General features: G+C 38.5%; 1 protein-coding gene across 2 annotated transcripts in view; it reads left to right on the plus strand.

Annotated features, from left to right (window-relative positions):
* Positions 1-3,011: 3,011 nt before the first annotated feature.
* The window catches only part of THOC1 (THO complex subunit 1), a 52,781-nt gene continuing 34,639 nt past the window's right edge, over positions 3,012-21,153 (plus strand). For both annotated transcript variants that reach the window (XM_054460331.1, XM_054460332.1), the window contains exons 1-9: positions 3,012-3,148; positions 5,573-5,646; positions 5,740-5,800; positions 7,024-7,090; positions 10,825-10,943; positions 11,401-11,449; positions 11,857-11,952; positions 16,756-16,838; positions 18,508-18,581. In XM_054460331.1, the coding sequence (XP_054316306.1) occupies positions 3,095-3,148; positions 5,573-5,646; positions 5,740-5,800; positions 7,024-7,090; positions 10,825-10,943; positions 11,401-11,449; positions 11,857-11,952; positions 16,756-16,838; positions 18,508-18,581 (677 nt within the window). In that variant the 5' untranslated portion in view covers positions 3,012-3,094. The remainder of the gene's footprint in view (positions 3,149-5,572; positions 5,647-5,739; positions 5,801-7,023; positions 7,091-10,824; positions 10,944-11,400; positions 11,450-11,856; positions 11,953-16,755; positions 16,839-18,507; positions 18,582-21,153) is intronic.

A 21,153-nucleotide genomic window follows, 5' to 3' on the forward strand; every position in this document is an offset into this window, starting at 1 on the left:
TGCCTGGCTGATTTTTGTATTTTTAGTAGAGATGGGGTTTCACCATGTTGGCCAGGCTGGTCTCAAACTCCTGACCTCAGGTGATCCAGCTGGCTCGGTCTCCCAAAGTAGTGGGATTACAGGCGTGAGCCACCGCACCGGGCCTATGTTTTGTTATTAATGACACTATGGTCCTCACCCTTATCCGACTGTAAAGAAATAATTTCTGAAACATTGAATAAGCCCATGGTAAAGATTCAAGAGTTAAGACTTAAGAAAAATACAGGCTTTGGGATGACAGCTAGGCTCAAATCCCAAACTTAGCTTTCTCTAGCCATGTGACCTATGGTCAATGAGGCTGTATCCTCATTAATATATAACTAAGTAAAAAATTGTTGTAAGGACTAGAAGTAATATAAGAAAAGCGCCAGGCCAGGCACAGTGGCTCATGCCTGTAATCCCAGCACTTTGGGAGGCTGAGGCCAGGACTACTTGAGCCCAGGAGTTCAAGACCAGCCTAGGCAACATAGCAAAACCTGGTCTTACAAAAATAAAAAAATTAGCTGAGCGTGGTGGCTCATGCCTCTAGTCCCAGCTACTTGGGAAATGGAGGCAGGAAGATCATTTGAGCCCAGGAGTTTGAGGATACAGTCAGCTATGATCAAACCACTACACTCCAGTCTGGATGACAGAATGAGACCCTGTGTCTTAAGAAAAGAAAAAAATGTACTTGCCTCTGAGGTCTTAGTTGTGTTCCAGATGGTTAATAGTCATCTGTAATATGATAATCCTATTACAACAATTAGTATCAGATAAACAAAGTATAATTCTGAATTAAATCATTTTTATTTTGCCAATTTGTAAATTTAATGTATACAACCAAACCTGAATGATCTTGCTGATTCTTAAAAAGCCTGTAACGTTTCAGGTAGTCATTATTGTTCACAATTCCCACTTAGGAGTAAAATTCTGCAGTTATCTTTTCCTTAGCTTCTTGTATTCTTATTGCGTATGTTAACTAAAAAATCATAAGATCTATAGATTTAGAAAAGGAGAGACTTTGTTTCTTATAAGGAGTTACAGCCTGCAAGGTGGCCATTCTGCACGCTGGGAAGCATGCCTCCAGTCAAGACCACATACAGACACTTCAGAGGAGGAGCTGGAGTAGGAACTTTATGCTTAACATGTTGGCTAAACATACATATTCAACAAGTTAGAGGAGCGGCTATGAATATTCATGAGGGTGGTCCTGACACATGCATATTAAACAAATATGCATGTTTAACAGACAACCCATGTTCACTCTGGGGTGGAGACTTAACATTTAAATGTATTTACAGTTAGTTCCTATACATCAAAACATCTTTTCAGGACAGGAAGTTACGTAAGCATGCAATCACTATAAACTGGCCAGAATCAGTCCATGGTCAGTGATCTTCTTATCAGGAGAAAGTAACTGAAATCAATAAAAGCTGTAGTTACAGCTGGTGGGAGAGGGTTGTTAGTGTCTGGTGGTCGATGAATTGCAAATTGTTTTAATACTGTGAGGCCAGCGCTTGTTTAGCTGCTAAAGAAAAACCTTGAAGCATAGTGAGAACATAGTTTATTCTTTAAGCGTAGGGATGCATGACTTTTAACCCTTGCCTGGCATGGGCTTAGGTCCTGTTTATACTTTGGTATCTTATTGCCATTGAGTCAATTCCGTCAGTCTTATCATCTCCGCTTTTTTTTTTTTTTGAAACAGAGTTTCACTCTTGTCGCCCAGGCTGGAGTGCAATGGCACGATCTCTGCTCACTGCAACCTCCGCCTCCCAGGTTCAAACGATTCTCCTGCCTCAGCCTCCCGAGTAGCTGGGATTACAGGTGCGTGCCACCACGCCAGGCTAATTTTTGTATTTTTAGTAGAGACAGCGTTTCACCATGTTTGCCATATCTCAGGTGATCACTCCTGACCTCAGGTGACCCACCTGCTTCGGCGTCCCAAAGTGCTGGGATTACAGGCGTAAGCCACCGCGCCCGGCCTCTATTTTAACTTTATGGCCAGTCAGCTATCTCCTCTAAATCACAAAAGGGAGAGGGTATAACCAGGTCCGTCTGACCTCCCATCCCGTTATGTCTGGGAACTCAGTTGGTAAGATTTTTCTGGTGTCCCCTTGGCCCCAAGGGGGTCTGTTCAGTTGTTGGGGGGCTTAGGATTTTAAATTTACAGACTTCGAAGAAGGGAACAAGATACACGTGTAAAGGAATAAGAGGAAGTTACCCGAGTCTGAGTCAGTGCTTTCTTCTCCACCGTGTAACTCCAACTTAAGAGTTACTGCCACTCGGCTTCTACTGGCCACGTCTCTCCTGGGAAGGCAAGCAAGGGACGAAATGGCGAGGGAGACAAGGTTTTTGCTAGGGAATCCTCGGCCCAGGACGCAGCGCCACCCGTTTTCCAATCAGCGCCAGGCACTGCATTCCTCCTAGGTCTCTTTCGTTCAGTAGAGACCTTTTAATAATAAATACTACTTACATTGCTTTACAATTCACACTTGCGGTCATTATTTCAGTCGAGCTTTTCAACAGCTCTGTGAGACAGGTATTATTTCTATTTCGGAGCAGAGAGAACAGTGCCCTTGAGCCACAGGGCTCATACATCCGGAGCCTATCACCACTCCGAATCTTAAGCTCCCGGGATGACCGCGGACCGGCGGCCCAGGACCACTGCTCCAGCCGTTTCCGCAGGTAATCCACCTGCCTTGGGTTACCTTTTCGCGCGGCCCAGTTAGCCGCAACCAGCCGCCATTTACCCGCTTTCCCCAAACCAGGAAAACCACAGAAACGCATAGGCGCGGCCAGTCTCTTCCATGCCCGGGAGCTCAGAGCTTACAGACCAAGGCCGCCCAAGTCCCCTCACCCCAAAGGCTACCCAAGAACCCCGACTAGGCTGTTTGGCTGACTCAGGCGCCCAACGCCCACCCGAACTGAGTCGCCAGGGAAACTCCCAGCTGCCAGCTCTCCCGACCGGTGTTCACAGGCCGCTCTAGCCGGGCTCAGAGACGACAGTCTCGTTGCTCCTGGCTTGACGTCATCGGCAGGCGCCGCAGCGCAGTGGCGGGCACGCGCAGCCGAGAAGATGTCTCCGACGCCGCCGCTCTTCAGTTTGCCCGAAGCACGGACGCGGTTTACGGTGAGCTGTAGGGGGGAGGATGCAGGCCTGACCCGGCGCTATGCTTTGCCCTCTTCTCCCTGAAATTACTGGAATTTTGCCCTGGGGTAAAGTGAGACAGAGGTGTGTCCGCCTCAGCGTCCGCTCCGGGCCCCGTCGGAGATTGAGGGGTAAGGAAGGACGCACTACCCGCCTCTTCTTGTGGGCTGGGCTGTCCGCCTCCGCCCACCCGCCAGCGGGTCCCCGGACTGTGCGTGCTGGGTGCCTCGGCTCCCCGCTTGGAGTGCCCACTTGCAGACTACTACTGGTCGGGTCCATCCTCTCAGCTCGTTTAGTGGGGCAGGTGTCTCGAGAAGGGGAAGGGGAGCTGCTGAAGGGGGAGGGTGGGAGTGGTTTCAGTCCAAAGACCTGGCTCCCGCCCCAGCCTTCTGAGCTACCAAGTGCTTGTTCCCGCCGTCTCTTCACCACCCCTTAACCCGTGTCTCACTCCTAAGCGATCGATGAGATCCTAAGCGGGAAAAGGCAGATAGATCACCTTGGGAAGGGTGACCAGATGCTATTTTATTCTTGCTCAATGTGGAAGGGTGGTTTTGAGCATTTGGGAAACACTTGACAGAGCACTTTCTCATTTAACTATTAGAGTAACACTGTGAAGTAGGCTAAGTTGGTTATTCCTGGTACATGAGATAGAAGCTGACACCCCCCAAAAAGTTGTGACTTCAGTGGTTTTTCTGACTTTAGATACTCTGTTCTTTTTATGTTGCTCGTCACAGCAATGTAAGTATGAAGAACACTTTTAAGTTGCCTGAGTCTATTCGTCTCTAGCATTTGCACCAACATTTCTCAGATATTCGGCTGTGTTTTAGTAGTTATAGGGATGCCAGGATGAAAATTCTGTGAAAGAAAAATTCATCCTTTGTAGTAAGTAGTTTTCTTGTTTGCAGGGTTTTTTATATATATATATATATAATATATATATATATACACACAGTGTGAGGTTTTTTTAAATGGATTATATTTTGTGTATGTCATCATAATCGTTTTCTTTGTGTGCGTTTTGCTGCAATCTCTGGTGCTTTGAAAGCCTGCTAAGAGTAACTGTTAGGACTATCCAAGATCATATTAGCGGTCGGGCACGGTGGCTCACGCCTGTAAATCCAGTACTTTGGGAGGCCGAGGTGGGCGGATCACCTGAGGTCAAGAGTTCAAGGCCAGCCTGGCCAACATGGTGAAACCCCTTCTCTACTAAAAATACAGAAATTAGCCAGGCGTGGTGGTGGGCGCTGTAATCCCATCTACTTGGGAGGCTGAGGCAGGAGAATCGCTTGTACCCGGACAGCGGAGGTTGCAGTGAGCCAAGATCATGCCAGTGCACAACACCTGGGCAACAGAGGGAGACTCCATCTCAAAAAAAAAAAAAAAAAAAAAAATCATACTAGCCCTGAAAAGGACCATGAAATTGGAGATCATCTAGTTCAGTGTTTCTCAAGCTTCTTGTGAAATGCAGATTCTGGTTTAGTAAGTCTGGAAGGGAGCCTGAGATTCTGCATTTCTACCAGCTTCCTAGGTGATGCCACTATAGCTGCTGCTGGTAGTAAAAATCTACAACAACCCTCTTATTTAACTGGTGACGAAAATGAAGCACAAAGAGATAAAGGAACAGGCCCCAAATTACTCAGCCTGTTAGTGGCAGAGCAAGGAATGGACACATTTAGGATAGATCTAATTCCTGTGAGGTAATAAGATGACTTTCTAAGTGTATGTGAGTGTTCATAGAATGAATGCCTTTTGCAATATTTTTGTCTTTAAGTTATGATTACTTTAAAACAATCTAAAGATTGTCAGCATGGTTTTATTGAGTGCTACATGTCAGGGACTGAACAAGATACCTACAGGAGACGAGACCTGACATGGGTATGGGAGAGTGGATAGAATTTGGATGAGCAGGTAGAAAGAGCAACATGAATGTGTGAATACAGTAGAATGAGTTTGATAGAAAGTGATGAAAAATGGCTAGACTTTAGTGCAAAGTATGTGTTAGGGAGTATTGGGAATTAAGTTTGGGTAAATTGAGTGGGATAACATTATCAAGGACCTTGAGGGAGCTATGAAGCTTCAAAACTAAAACGTGCAAATAAGGAGCCATTTGGAGATTTTTTTTTTTTGTAAGCACAATACTCTCATGAATGTGATATTTAAAGAGACAGAAATATCACCTAGAATGAAAAAGTCCAGCAAGGAAGCTCTTGCCAGATTTAAAGTGATGAGGATCCATATCATTAAGTAGCATTGGAATAAGAATTACTGAGAGAATGACTGATAGGTAATTTTTCCCAGGTTTAAGCATTTTTTAGTTAGAAAGATACACTATCAATGAATGATATATTTTTCAGCAAATAGTAAGCAAAATCTTTACAATTATTTGCCATTTTAATTTTTTTTTAGAAGTCTACCAGAGAGGCCTTGAACAACAAAAACATCAAGCCATTGTTAAGTACCTTCAGCCAGGTACCTGGCAGGTAAGGCATTGATATCTATGAAAAATACTTGCCTCAATCTTTATACATACCCTGAGCTGTTTGAAAAATGAGGATGTCTTTTGTTTTTAATAGTGAAAATGAAAAAAAATGTACCCTTGACCAAGCTTTCAGAGGTGTTCTAGAAGAAGAAATTGTAAGTATGTTTTTCCATTGTTAAAATTTTGCTGACAAATTAATAAACCATGTTATTTAAAAATTGCTTTTTTTCCTAGAATGGATATTTAAACATCTTTTTTTAGAGTAAGCTTTCTGCTTTGTAAAAGTTGACTTGATGACAGTATACGAGTTCTGTAAGGATTTTGATAGCACAGGTACATTTTCAGGGTTTAGTTTAATAAATGACAAGAGCCCTCTCCAAGTGAGATAAGAAAAGTTGACATGAGGTCTTAGGAAGAACTAGAGGTGAAGGTGGGCTCTCTCACTTTCCTGTATAAGCAGTGACACATCCTGTAGTGGCATGAAAGGTCTAGTCCAAGAATATTTAGCTTAGGAGCTGGGATTCCATTCCCTCATTTTCCTCTGGCATCCTCCTCATCAGTAAACTTACATAAATAACTGAGGGCTCTCCAACTTCGGTAGAGAAGTCTAACCATGAAAAATCTGAATTTATTTACCAATAATGGGGCACCTGAATGAAAGGAAAAGTTTCAACAGTTTATTCTTGGTCAAGCAAAGGTTGGGTCCCCAAAAGCTAGATTCCCTTCTATTGGCCATAATACAATGTCCCTTTCTCTCAGACAAGTCTGATTCAAAAATGATTCTTTCCTTTTCTTCAGAGTTAGTCACTTTTCCATTGTGAGGCATTGGGCAAGTTATTTTCCTTTTCTGTGCTTCAGTTTCTTTTGTGAGAGGGGAAATACCGTTCTTTCAGTGTTGTTGTGTGTGAAACAGCACTTAATGAACACTCAGTAAATGCTGGTTATTATGATTTCATAGAACCTAAGCATTGCCTTCCTTCTATTAAAACCACCCCTCAGACACATGGGTGTATTCGTAGTTAATTCTCCTAGCCTTGCCTTTGCCCTGTGCCACTGGCTGAGTTATGGCTTCAGCACTTCAGTCCTTGATTAGCTTATAGCCTTCATCTTGCTAATATAACCATTTTCCTGAGACCATTGGGTTTTGAGTGAGTTGCCTACCTGTTACTTGACATACTTCTACAACTATTGATTCTATATGTTACTGTTAAATTTTTGTAACTTCATATTAGAAAATATTGTTTTCTATAAGAAATATTGTATTCCATATTTCTGATAGTCAGTTTAATATCTGATAGTCAATTTAATGTTTTTCCTGTTAATCGAGTTTAGTCTGAACTCTTGCCCCTAAATTAAATTGTTTCTCCTCTGTTGGTAGATAAATCATTCATCATGTGAAAACGTTTTAGCTATTATTTCTCTTGCTATTGGGGGAGTAACTGAAGGTAAGTATGGTTCTGTTTTGTTTTGTTTAAAGTAATCTTGGACATGACATGCTTTATTTAAAACGTCTTCTCCCCATACTTCTCCACCTATCTGATTTTGTTTATTCTTCAAGTTCTGCCTGACTCCCAACTTTGCCAAGAAGTCCCAATTGAATTAGTTCACTCTTATTTCTCATCTCTATTATGCAGTGCACATTTTGGCACTTTCTTTGTTCTCCAGTTGTTTTGGTCATTCAGTAAATTTTCACTGAGCATCTACTATGTGCCTGGTACTGAGCTAGGACCTGGAGATTCAATGGCAAATAAAACATATTCCCCTGCTTATGTGGAGCTAATGGAAGAAACAGATGTATGCATGCCTTACTATGGTGTAAGTACTATGGTCAAAGTGGGAATGAAGTGTAGTTAGAGGGAATAGAGCCAACATGGCTCTCTAAACTTCAGTCTAAAGGAGTCAGGAGAGGTTTTAGAAAAGAACATGAGAACTAGAATGTGAGGTATGAAGAATTTGTTAGACATACTAAGAAGGGAATAGCTAGAGAATTGTGTAGAGCAGGAGGAGGAGAGGACAATGAGAATGATGAGGAAAGAAGCAGGTTAGGTCCATTTATAAAAGGCATTGGGTGCCATACTAAAGAGCAGCTGCAGGCCGGGCGTGGTGGCTCACGCCTGTAATCCCAGCACTTTGGGAGGCTGAGACAGGCGGATCACAAGGTCAGGAGATCGAGACCATCCTGGCTAACACGGTGAAACCCCATCTCTACTAAAAATACAAAAATTTACCCAGGCGCCGTGGCGGGCGCCTGTAGTCCCAGCTACTTGGGAGGCCGAGGCAGGAGAATGGTGTGAATCTGGGAGGCGGAGCTTGCAGTGAGCTGAGCTCGCGCCACTGTACTCCAGTCTGGGCAACAGAGCAAGACTCCGTCTCAAAAAAAAAAAAAAAAGAGCAGCTGCAGATGAATGATTCCATTTGAAGTGACTGCTGCTGGCAGGAAAACTGGGCAGGGGCCTGTTAAAATGGCTATGTGCAATAGCTTTAGAAGACTTTGGGTAAACAATGCACATAGTACACAGTGCCTAACACATAATAGGAGCTCATTAAATATTTGCAGAAAAAAGAAATAGAAAATTAGTTTATCAGCATTCTTCTTTAACCAATTTGGTTAAAATACTCATTTGATTAATTCAAATAATATATGTGAAAACTCCTTTTTAATCTGTAAAGCATTATTCACATTATGTGTTATTTTGATGCTTCTATAGAAACTGGCACACACCTCCCAGTATAGGGGCAAACTATTTTGTGAACTTAAGTTCATAAATTCACATTGTTAAACTTTTATACAAGCTGCTAATCATTCATTCATTCATTAGGCATAGTTAGGTGAGTTCCACAGTGTAATATTCCTTGTCTGTCAAACAGTGTTCAGTGTGTCCTTAGTTCATTGATTACCTTTATACGTTACTCTTGCACAGCTGGTGATGTTTTTAATGAAGAAGTTGTACAAAATCTAGTCTATACTTGGAACTTTTGAGAAGGATAACGACTTAAGAGCTTAAACTGTAAAGGCATAAGTGCATTTTTATTTTAGGGAGAATTTTTCTTTTTGAGACAGACTATAATTGTTTGCTTATGTGACATGTTTTTAAATTATCCATAAATATATTTTGTTAAATTCAATTTGGCTGATATTTATTGAGCTTCTATTCAGTGTGAGACGCTACTGGTTAAAGCATATAAAAATGCCTAACCTTAAAAGGCTCATAGTCTACATTCAAAGGCGACTAGTTAGGATGTGCTAAATGCTACAGTATATTTATGTAGAGTGTGCTTCAAAAGCATAGATGAAGTAGCCTGCTTCAGGATATCAGAGTTATTTAGATGAGCTGACATTCGCTCTATGCTTAGAAAGATGGAGTTGAAATTTACCATGTGGTAAAGAGGAGGAAGAGTATGCAGAAAACAACATTGTGAACAAAACTATGGAAGGATGAACATGGCATGGTGTTTGGGAACTGGGGAGTGCGAACTAGAGAGGGATGTCTGTGGCCCAGGTAAGCGTAAGGAGAGAGATTGGTGTGGAAGCTGGGACACAGGTTGTGAAAGCTCTTGGGGGAATCACACTATAACCCAGTGGTTCCCAGACTTGCTGGCTCATCAGAACCACCAGTGAATCTATTTTTAGATGAGATTCCCAAACCTTCCTTAGTTCTACTGACTCAGAATTTTGGCAGTAGAATCTAGAAAAAGTTCTATAATTATTAAATGTGAGTTAACTTATTCCAGGCTATACTGCAACTAAGGGCAGAGAATATGCTTCTCAAATCTCTTGGATGTGCAGGGTATATAATATCATTGAATCTAAGTATTGTTAGGGACTTTAGAGGTCACCTAGTCCAGTCTCATCTCTGGCCTAGACTGTGTCCCTGCTGTAACATCCCTGATGGGTGGTCATTCAGCCTCTGCTGAATCATACTCATTAGTGGAGCTCACTGTTTGAGTCCTGTTAGATAAATGTGGTTATTGGTGTGTTCCCTTGTATTGAGTTGAAATCTGCTGTTTTATTTCACCCACTGCTTCTAGGCAATATCCCTCACGTCGCATTCCAGATATGATCTTACTAGTGCAGAGTACAGCTGGAAATATTTCTTCCTTTTTTCTAGACATAGTATATTAATGCACTGTTTTGGGCTTAGATCACCCTAGATATTTTTCCTGCATATACCATGCCTAAGTGACTACTTTTCTTAAACGCTTATGAGTGTTAGTAAGTACTCATTGCCTTAAAATAGAAGGAAGAATGAGTAGGGATATAAAAGTATTCTCAGTAGTGTAGATAGACTAAGTAGACCTTTTCTTAAGAAAAATCTTAATTTTGTTGTTCTTTAAACAGTAACTTTCTACTTTTCCATTGTTTCCCCTGAAACAATACTGTTATTTTAAATGTTAAATCATAGTTAATATCAAACCTTGTTATTTTTTGAAAATAATCTTTTCAAATCACAAAGACAATTTAGCAACATTACAAAACATTTGGAAATGAGAAGAAGGGAAAACAGTAGTCTTAATTCCTCTACTTTTAAAAACTACCATTCATCTGGTATAATGGTTTTAGTTTCTATAGTCTTTTAAGAATTTTTTTATTGTCATAACCATATGTACATACAATTTTGAATCCTGCCTTTTTCACTTAGCATTATATCATAAGCATTTTTCCAAGTTATTATAGTCGTTATAACCATCGTTTTTAATTGGCTGCATTATATTCTTTTGAATAGCTTAGTGGTGAAGAAAACAGACTGTGGAGCCAGACTGCCTGGGTTCGTATCCCAGCTCTACCACTTACTGGCTCTATGATCTTGGTTAAGTTATTTAACCTCTCTGTGTCTCAGTTTTCCCATTCTATAAAATGCAAATAATGATATGCTCTACCTCATAGGGTTATAAGGATTAAATGTGTTAGCATATGTAAAGTACTTAGTGTGCCTGACATATAGTAAATGCTCTAGATCTTGTCAAGAATTATTGTCATCATTACTGAGTGCACGTATCAAAAATTATTTAAGTATGTCCTGTTTGGGGACTTTTAGGTTGCTTCCATTTCTTGTCCTTTTAAAACCTTGTTATGAGTAACAAAGTGTACCTTTTAAGATATTCTTCAGAATTATTTTTCATAGGCTATTTTACTCTACAGTTTTTTAAACTTTTAAATTGGCTTGTGCTCCACTTGAAGGTATTTGTACCGCATCTACACCTTTTGTATTATTGGGAGATGTTTTGGATTGTCTTCCTTTGGATCAGTGTGACACAATATTCACTTTTGTGGAAAAAAATGTTGCTACTTGGAAATCAGTAAGTGCCTTAGTTTCTTTTCCTGCTAACTTTATCTTTCTATAGATCTAGAATTCTGAGGGTAGATTTTTTTTGGAAAAATTTATTTGTAGTATTGCTGAATGCTAACAAGTTTGTGCCTATGAAAAAATTATATACTGCTCTCTCGGGAGAGCCAAATAAAAACCATGTGTGGAGAAAAACTTGAAATACAAAATTTGATTTAATTTGTGTAATAAAAATTAACTTGAAAATTCACACTTTCACATGTTTAAAACAGTTACTTAGTATCATGTTTTCTTATATCCGAAAATATTTTTATTTCATTGAAAATGTTATTTGCTTAAAAAAAGTGAAAGTGGCATAGTAGATTCTCAGTGCATGTTAGTGTTCTTTAATATTTCACTTCCGGCAACTTATTATTGAAGAATGTGTAACAAGTTCTGAAGAAGAGTGATAATTTCCGTCTTAATTTCAGAATACATTCTATTCTGCTGGGAAAAATTACTTACTACGTATGTGCAATGGTAAGTAATTGAGTGATAAAATGATTGCTTTTTAAAATGTAAATATGCCCAGAAAAACACATGGTTGAATTAAATACCAGTGATAACATTTTAAAGATAGATTAGGTATCTGCATTTTTAACTAACAATCTGATTTGTTAGAACTCATTATTCACTTTAAACTGTTTTTGTTCTGGGCATAAGCTTAAAGTCAGAAACGTAGTAAAGTTTGTCTTTTTCGTGTCATGTTGAACTTGTTTTGTTCCTAATTTATAGTACTTTTTTGTGGCAGTGGTTTCGGCCCCCAATTTAAGAACTACTGCTTTAGGAAAATACTCTTGACAAACTGGTTTAGAAACTTTTAGGTATGGTTGTAATAAACACAGAATTATCTTTTCTGTGTAACGTTCATTTTCATATATTGTTAGATCTCCTAAGAAGATTGTCTAAATCCCAGAATACAGTCTTCTGTGGACGGATTCAGCTCTTTTTGGCCAGGCTTTTCCCTCTGTCTGAGAAATCAGGTAAGCTTTTATGCATTAAATGAGTTTTCTGCAGGAAAATCTTTTCCAGTTTTTAATAGATTAAAATCTGTCATGATAATGAGAAAAATGGTTCTAAAAAGTTGAAAGACATCATAGAAATTGTCACTTTATTTTCTTTTACTTATAAATGTATAGCAGTCCTAGTATATAATATAATACAGGTAATCCTGAAACAAAGTCATGGATTCTTTTAAGTTCAAAGCTTATTAATGTAAAGTTGAATCACACTGAAACATGTAGATATAAACTGTCATATCTATATTTCATAATGTATGCCTATTTTTGTGTTTCCATTTTCTCTCTCAGTCACAACTATTTAGCTATAGACTTCCTTTCATTTCTCTTTTTTTAACAAATTTTTATTGTGAAATATAACGCTCATATGGAAAAGTACATAAAGCAAATAATAATGAAACAAATACTGTATAACCACTATCTAGCTCCTGAAATGGGACATTGCTTGTTCTCCAGAGCCTTCCCCCTCCCCAGTATGTTCAAATATGCGAGATTTTAATATCTCCTTGCTTCAATTCTCCCTTCCTTAATATTGGGCTAATGTACCACCTACTTTATATGTTCTGAGGATTAAATGAATTAAAACATGTGAAGAGCTTACAATAGTGCTTCATGTAGAAAGACCTATAGCGTATGTTAGCAGTGGTTTATGTGCTTTCTTTTTGTCATCTTATGTCTGTGTTGTTTTCTTTCATACTTATTTTATGTGGTCAAGGTTAATATAGATTTACCACTTCTTGTATTTCTGGCTTTCTGTCTGTGATCGTTTTCCCTTTTAGACTTTTCTTCAGTGCAGGTCTGTGTTTTGCCTAAAAATCGTTACTTCTCCTTTATTTTTCTTCCTTTCTTTCTTCCAAACCCCTGTTAATATTGGTATTTTGACCTCCTCCCAATAGACATAAGAGTCTAGATTGGCACTAGATACAGGATTTCACCTCATGGGAAATAATCTTTACTTTGTCTTCTGTTTCCCATTTTTCTATTGACAAGTCAGATGTCAGTCTCACTTCTTGAAGATAATCTAGATTTTTTTCTCTGCACTTAAGATTTTTTTTTTCCTTTGGTTTTCTTTTAGTTTTACTATGATGTATCTCTGTGTAAATTTCTTTTTATTTGTCCTGCTTAGGATTGTGGACATCTTGAATGTATGGATTAGATTCTTTCATCTAGTTTGTAAAAATTTAGCCATTATCTCTTCAAATATTGTGTATGCCTCTTTATCTTTTTCTTTTTCTGGAACTTCAATTAAACATCCATTATACCTTCTCACTGTATCCTCTTTTTTACTCCTTATATATTTTTTCATCTGTTGTCTCTCTCTACCTGATTCTGAATAATTTCTTAAGAATTGTTTTTTTAGTTTTCTAAACTTGGTAAACATTGTTACTTTATTGTCTGTATCTGGTAATGCCAATACCTTAAATAAGTCTTGGTGGGTCTGTTTCTCCTGTCTGTTTTGACTGTTTCTCACTCATGGTATCTTGCCTCTTTGTGTGTCTGGTTATCATTGGCTGTTACGTTTGAGAAGATGTGGTCATTGCTACTGGAGTATCACTACTTCTAGGCCCTCTCAGAGACCGGAGCTAGGAAAGACATGTGTGTGTACTAACCATACTCATCTGTATTTGTTTCTGTATCTGTCAGTATATATTTTACATCATGAAATATGAGATTCTACTGATACCTCTGAGTTGAATCCAGCACCAGTAGATCTGTTTATTAAACCCTTTCTCTAACAGTAAGAAACTTGGCTCTCATTAACTGTAACGTATTTACTTATTTGTTATACATTATCACTTTTCATTAATATAATTTACATTTGTGCTTCAACAGAATTATAAATTATTCTGTATTGCATTCTGTGGAATTGTTCTGGAATCGTCATGAATAATAAGGATCAACTCTATTATCATGTATATAGAATTCTGTTTACAGACATACCATGGGTTTTGTTCCAGACCACCACAATAAAGTGAATATTGCAATAAAGCAATATTCATTCAACCAACATTTTTTGGTTTCCCAGTGCATATGAAAGTTATGTTTACACTATGCTGTAGTCTATTAAGTATGCAATAGCATCTAAAAAAATGTACATACCGTACTTTTAAAATACTGCTAAAAACTGGTAATGACCACCAAAGCCTTTTGCAAGTTGTCATCTTTTTGCTTATGGGGGGGTCTTACCTTGATGTTGATGGCTGCTGACTGATCCAGGGTGGTGGTTGCTGAAGGTTGGGGTGGCTATGACAATTTCTTAAAATAGCACAATGAAGTTTGCCACATCAATGGACTCTTCCTTTCACGAAAGATTTCTCTGTGGCACATGATGCTGTTTGGTAGCATCTTATCCACAGTAGAACTTTCAAAGTTAGGATCAGTCCTCTCAAATCCTGCCGCTGCTTTATCAACTAAGTTTATGTAATATTCTAAACTCTGTCTCAGAAAAAAAATAAAAAATAAGCCGAGATCGCACCATTGCACTCCAGCCTGGGCAACAGGAGTGAAACTCTGTCTCAGAAATAAAATAAATCTTTTGTTGTCATTCAACAGTGTTCACAGCATCTTCACCAGGAGTAGAATTCATCTCGAGAAACCACTTTGTTCATTCGTAAGAAGCAACTCATCTGTTTCAAGTCCGATCATGAGATTGCAGCAATTCTGTCATATCTTCAGGCTCTACTTCTAATTATAGTTCTCTTACTGTTTCTGCTGTGTAGATCTGCAGTTACTTCCTCCACTGAAGTCTTGAACCCCTCGAAGTCATCTATGAGGGTGTTGGAATCAACTTCTTCCAAACTCCTGTTAATGTGAATATTTTTACCTCCTTTCATGAATCACAAGTGCTCTTTATGGCATCTAGATTTGTAGGTCCTTTCCAGAAGGTGTTCCATTTACTTTGCTCAGTTCCATAAAAAAATCACTGTGGTAGCTATAGCCTCATGAAATGTATTTCTTAGATAATAAGACTTGAAAGTTGAACTAACCCTTTGATCCATTGGCTGCAAAATGGATGATGTATTAGCAGGCATGAAAACAACATTAATTTCCTTGCCCATCTCCATCAGAGCTCTTGGGTGACCAGGTGTATTGTGAATAAGCAATAATACTGTGAAAGGAAATCTTTTTTTCTGAGCAGTAAGTCTCAACAGTGGCCTTAAAATAGTCAGTAAACCATGCTGTAAACAGATGTGCTGTCATCAGGGTTTGTCTTTTTATGGATGGAGCCAAGGCAGAGTAGATTTAGCATAATTCTCAGGAGCCCCAGGATTTTCAGAATGGTAAATGAACATTGGCTTCAACTTAAAGTCACCAGCTGCATTAGCTCCTAACGAGAGTCAGCCTGTCCCTTGAAGGCAAGCAGTGACTACTCTCTAGCTATGAAAGTCCTAGATGGCATCTTCCAATATCAGAATGTTTCATCTGCATTGAAAAATCTGTTGAGTGTAGCCACCTTCATCAATGTTCTTAGCTAGATCTTCTGATAACTTACTGCAGCTTCTCCATTGGTAGTTGCTGCTTCACCTTGCACTATTATGTTACGGAGAGGGCTTTTTTCTTTAAACCTCATAAACCAACTTCTGCTAGCTTTGTACTTTTCTTCTGTGGTATCCTCACCTGTCTCAGCCTTCATAGAATTGAAGAGAGTTAAAGCCTTTCTCTGGCTGGTTTGCTTGTCTATCCAGACCACTCAGACTTTCTCTGTATCAGCAGTAAGGCTGTTTTGCTTTCTTATCATTCATGTATTCACTGGAGTGGCACTTTTAACTTCTCTCAAGAACTTTATCTTTGCATTCACAACTTGGCTAACTGTTAAGCGCAAGAGAACTTTCAGCCTGTCGTGGCTTTTGACATACCTTAATTACTAAGCTTAATCATTTATAGGTTTTTATTTAAAGTGAGAGATGTGAGACTCATCCTTTTACTTGACACTTAGAGTCCATTGCAGGGTTATTAGTTGGACTAAATTCAATATTGCCTTGTCTCAGGGAATAAGGAGGCCCAAGGAGAGAGAGGGAGTCGTGGGAACGGTCAGTTGGTGAAGCAGTCAGAACACACACAGCATTTATTGATTGAATTTGCTATCTTACCAGCTTAGGCAACATGGCAAAAGCCCGTCTCTACTAAAAATACAAAAAAATTTAGCCAGGCATGGTGGTGCTTGCCTGTAGTCCCAGCTACTCAGGAGGCTGAGGTGGGAGATCATCTGAGCTTGGGAAGTTGAGCCTGCAGTGAGCCATGATCATGCCACTACACTGCAGCCTGGGTGACAGGAGTGAGTCACTGTCTCAAAAAAAAAAAAAAAAGTTTACTGTCTTAGATCTTAGATGGGCGCAGTTTGTGGCAAAAACAAATCTGTGGCAAAACAATGACAATGTTAACCTCAAAGATCACTGATCACAGATCATCATAACAGATACAATAATAATGAAAAAGTTGGAAATATTGTGAGAATTACCAAAATGTGACAGAGGAAGTGAGCATATGCTGTTGGAAAAATGGTGCTGATAGACTTGCACAATGCAGGGTTGCCATTCAATTTATTTAAAAAGAAACTGTGAAGAACAACAAAACAAGGTATGCCCATACTCCAAAGGTACTTTTAAGAAATGAATTTTTGAAAGGATTTGAAAATCAAATGTGTTAATTTTGATTGCTCTTTATGGATTTAGCATTTTGTAGTTTTGATTATGACACAAGTTATATTCATACATAAGTTTAGGTGTCACTGGACTTGCTTTGAATCTTTTTTTGTTTTTTTACTAGGTCTTAACTTGCAGAGTCAGTTTAATCTGGAAAATGTCACTGTTTTCAATACCAATGAGCAGGAAAGCACCCTGGGTCAGAAGGTGAGGCTGATTTGAAATCTTCTCAGATAACATATTTGCAAGTTCGTTATTAAGATAACTTATGTGGGTCCAGGCACAGTGGCTCACACTTGTAATCCTAGCACTTTGGGAGGCTGAAGTGGGCAGATCACTTGAGCCTAGGAGTTCAAGACCAGCCTGGACAACATGGCAAATCCTCATTCCTACAAAAAAGTACAAAAATTAGCAGGGCATGGTGGTGCACGCCTGTGGTCCCAGCTACTCGAGAGGCTGAGGTGGGAGAATCACCTCAGCCCAGGGAGGTCAAGCTGCAGTGAGCCTTGATCATGCCACTGTACTCCAGCCTGGGCAACAGAGTGAGACCCTGTCTCATTAAAAAAAAAAAAAAATTCATGTGAATGGGCCTATAAGTCATCAAAAATTTAAAAACTTTTAACTTTATTTCCAACTTACAGAAATAATGTTTTGTGTGTAAAAAATTCAAGCAGTGTTTAAGATAGAATGTACAGTTATTCTGTAATCCGAGGTAGACCATGGTAGATTACGGCATAGCTTTCTATTAAAGTGGATTAACAAAGTAGCTGTACTTTCTGTTTTAATAGTGTTAATCGTAAGGTAGATTATAGAATAGATGTACTTTCTGTTTTAAACATTGAGTTATTTTTTGCAGAATATGTATTTTTTCTATAAATTCATATTATTTCTATAACCACTCATAACATTCTCTGTCTCACCATACCAGGACTTTTTGTGTATGTGTACAAACATGTTGTTTTTCTCCAGAATGAGGTCATTCATACTATTCTGAAATTCACTTTCTTCCTTTAAGATTTAGTTTTATCTTAGTTTTTAAATGGCTCTTGATAAATCTCGGAGTGGATATATCACATTTCTCTGCCTGTGGACATTTGATTATCTCTGATAGTGAAAAACAATGTTACAGTGTCTAGTAGTGTATAATATTGCATCAATCTGCATCGTCTGCATCAATTATGCAGATGTCTTTTTAGGATAAATTCCAGTAAGTAAAATTACTGGGTTAAAATATATGCATATTTCATATTTCAATAGCTATTGCCTGGTTACTTCTCAAAAAGGTTATACCAATTTATACAGCCACCAGTGGCACATGGAGAATGCCTGCCCTTTTACCCCACAGCCTCACCCCAACAGTGTGAATTATCAGTTTTTTAAAAATATTGGCTTAATTGATGTATATATTTGAAAAATAAGTCTTCTTAGTTTTAATTTCATTTCCTTGATCATTATTGGTGTTGAGGAACTTATTATATGTTGGTTGGAATTTATTTTTCTTCTGTGAATTAGCTGTTCATGCTGTTTGCTCATTTTATTGGTGAATTGTCTTTGTGCATTTCCAAAACATTTAGCCCTTTATTCCCAGAGGGAATCTATTGATTATGTTTAGAAATGCAGATTTGAAACTTTCTACGGTCTTCATGACTGTGTTATATCATTGTCATACTGCTCTTGAGTCCATCAAGTAAAATTCTGTCCATCAGGTAAAATTCTGATTGCCTTACAGATTAACTATAAGTCTAGATAGTTAGTGACTAGACTTCTCTAACTGTGGGTTGCCTAGGAATGTGTAACTGACCTATTATTCTAGCATTTATCTCTTCTGTTTGATGACTGCTTCATGACAGGCTATACATTTTTTTTTTCAATTTAGCACACTGAAGATAGAGAAGAAGGAATGGATGTAGAAGAAGGCGAAATGGGAGATGAGGAAGCTCCAACAACGTGGTGAGTTTTCAGAGCTTAAGCTTTTTGGCTTACAGAGATAATCTCTTAATTTATTGAGTATCCTCTCTGGAGTGAGGAGATAGACAAGGAGGAAAGAAATTATAAGAAATTTCTTTCATTTGTAATTTTCATGTATATTACTTAAAATAATAAATCGTAAATCACTAATGGGCTTTATCTGCTGGTTTCTATATTATGTGCAGACAGTTCATTGTTTATATAGCCTACCCTATGCATAATCCCAGCATTTGAAAAGCCAACCACAGGCAACCTTAGGAGCTCCTCCCATTAACCCTTCCATTAAACTTGTGGACCCAGTGCCTGTGTGTATTGGGCTAACTTTTAATGAAATAGGCAAGTTAAGAAGCCTTTCCTCCTTCTCTCCCCTTGCTCTTAAAACTGTTTCTTATCTCCTTCTCTGTAGCCCTGTGCTTTCTTTCCAAAAGCAATCCTCAGTGGTAGAGATAGGTTCTAGAAACTGCAACATTAAGTGAAATGATGTATAATGAAATCAATTTTCCCATAGGCTAACAAACAAAAGTTAGGTTCTTATGGCCTATTTCTGGTCACAAAAACAATCACCAAACTCCTAGATAAAGATCAAAATGCTTCTGTTATTAAACATTGAATAAATGTGAGCTATACATGCATTTGAGAAAGATTAATAAAAACAAGTAAGATAATTATTTGCCTAGTTATTCCAGTTTAAGGTTGCGGGTGGCCAGAGCCTGTCACAGCAGCTCAGAGCGCAAGGCGGGAACCACCCCTGTACAGGACGCCATCTGCTCACAGTGTGTTTACCCACGCACCCACACTCACTTATCCTGGAACCATTTAGACATGCCAGTTATTTTCATGTACACCTCTTTGGTGACTACCTAGAGAAAACCCACGCAGACATAGGGAGAATATGCAAACTCGACATAGACCGTGGCCCCAGCCAGGAATCGCTTTTTTTTTCTCAATCAACGTTACAATAAAACAATGTTGAAGGAAACATGGTTATTTGAAGACCTTCCATAATTTCTTCCTAGTGCTGGCTTAGAAGCAATGAGCAAGAGAAAAAAGAAGGCATTAAGGAAAATTTTCCTTCACTGGCACTCTTCCAGGTATCTGAGGTGATGAGAGTCATTAGTTATAATTGAAAGAATTTCCATTACTGTCTAGAAGATCAAGATGGGATTCCTGTATCTGCCCAGGGAGATGTATTTCTGGCATCCCAGAATTCAAATTCAAACACATCTCCAGAAGAAACATTAGAAGTGGTGTGGCTCCAAGCTTAACTCCAATACTTCCTAGTCATGTGACCTGGGGCCAATTACTTAACCTTCTACAACACAGTTTCCACATCTTTAAAATGTAGTATTGCCACCTACCCTCTACAGTTAAGAGGATTAAATAAGATGATGATCAGAAATAGTCTATTAAGGCACTAATTGTTTATATGTAGTGGTAAGTGTAAAGCACTTAGAATATTGTCTATTCAGTGTCTAGTAGCTATTATCGTTATTTTTTTTTTAGAGACCTATTTATTCATTATACATGGATAGAGTAGGCTTTAGGGTCTGGCATGAGCAACATAAGGGCTCTGGGGCAAGTTAGTAGGCTACAAGATGATGAGTCACCTGAAGTATAAACAGCCCAAAAGACACTAGCCAGTGCAGTTTTGTCTACTTAGATTTTGCCTAAGACTGTATAGACAATTCATCCCTATTGGTTATGTTTGTAAATCACTTAAATAAGACCCAACACTCAGCTGCCTCTGTCACAGTCACTAATGTTGAATAGAGGGAGAAAATATGTGAGGAATTACTTTGTGAACAGCTGTATCGCCAGATGATCTTAGGCACTGTAATTTACAAAGCAGAACTCATTACCCATCTACCTACAATATGAAGTCCATTTCAGATTTGGCTCAAATACACCAATAAACATTTTTGTTAAGAAATTTCAATGTATAACATCCTGTAAAATAGCTGAACATTTTAAAAAATGTATCAAGTTTTCCAGAGTTTTTTTGGTTAAAATAGTTACAAGACATTCTATTTTACATAGTAACTGGGTCTCTGATTTGTTATTATTTGCAAATACAATAATTGGTTACATTTGCTTTGTGTGGATAAACAGAAAATTCAGAAGTTTCTGTGGAGTGTTGAAGGTGGAAGGCAAATTGCAAGTGGGTTGAAGAATGAACAGGAAGGTAATGAAGTGGTAACATGGAGTATAGACAACTCATTAAAGAATTTTATTCAGCTGTGAAGGAAAAGAGCAAGAGACAGCATCTAGGAGAGGGGACTTTAAATTTTAAAAAATATATTAATGCCTCAACTGTAAAAACTGCCTAACAGTAATATATTAACACTACCTCAAAATTTATTCTGTAAGACACCTCAAATACCCAACAAGCCAATTAAAGATAAAAGGGAAGAGATCAAAAGCCTTTTACAGGTAGGAGATGGTAATTAGCAACTTGGAATAATATTGTTGTTGGTATCAAGCTTTAAATTAGATGTGAAGTTCTTAGCAATTGAGACAAAAAGAGACATATAATGGTTGCATGATTCTCATTCTC

The sequence above is a fragment of the Pongo pygmaeus genome, chromosome 17 (genome assembly GCF_028885625.2).
Source record: "Pongo pygmaeus isolate AG05252 chromosome 17, NHGRI_mPonPyg2-v2.0_pri, whole genome shotgun sequence".
Classification (NCBI taxonomy): domain Eukaryota; kingdom Metazoa; phylum Chordata; class Mammalia; order Primates; family Hominidae; genus Pongo; species Pongo pygmaeus.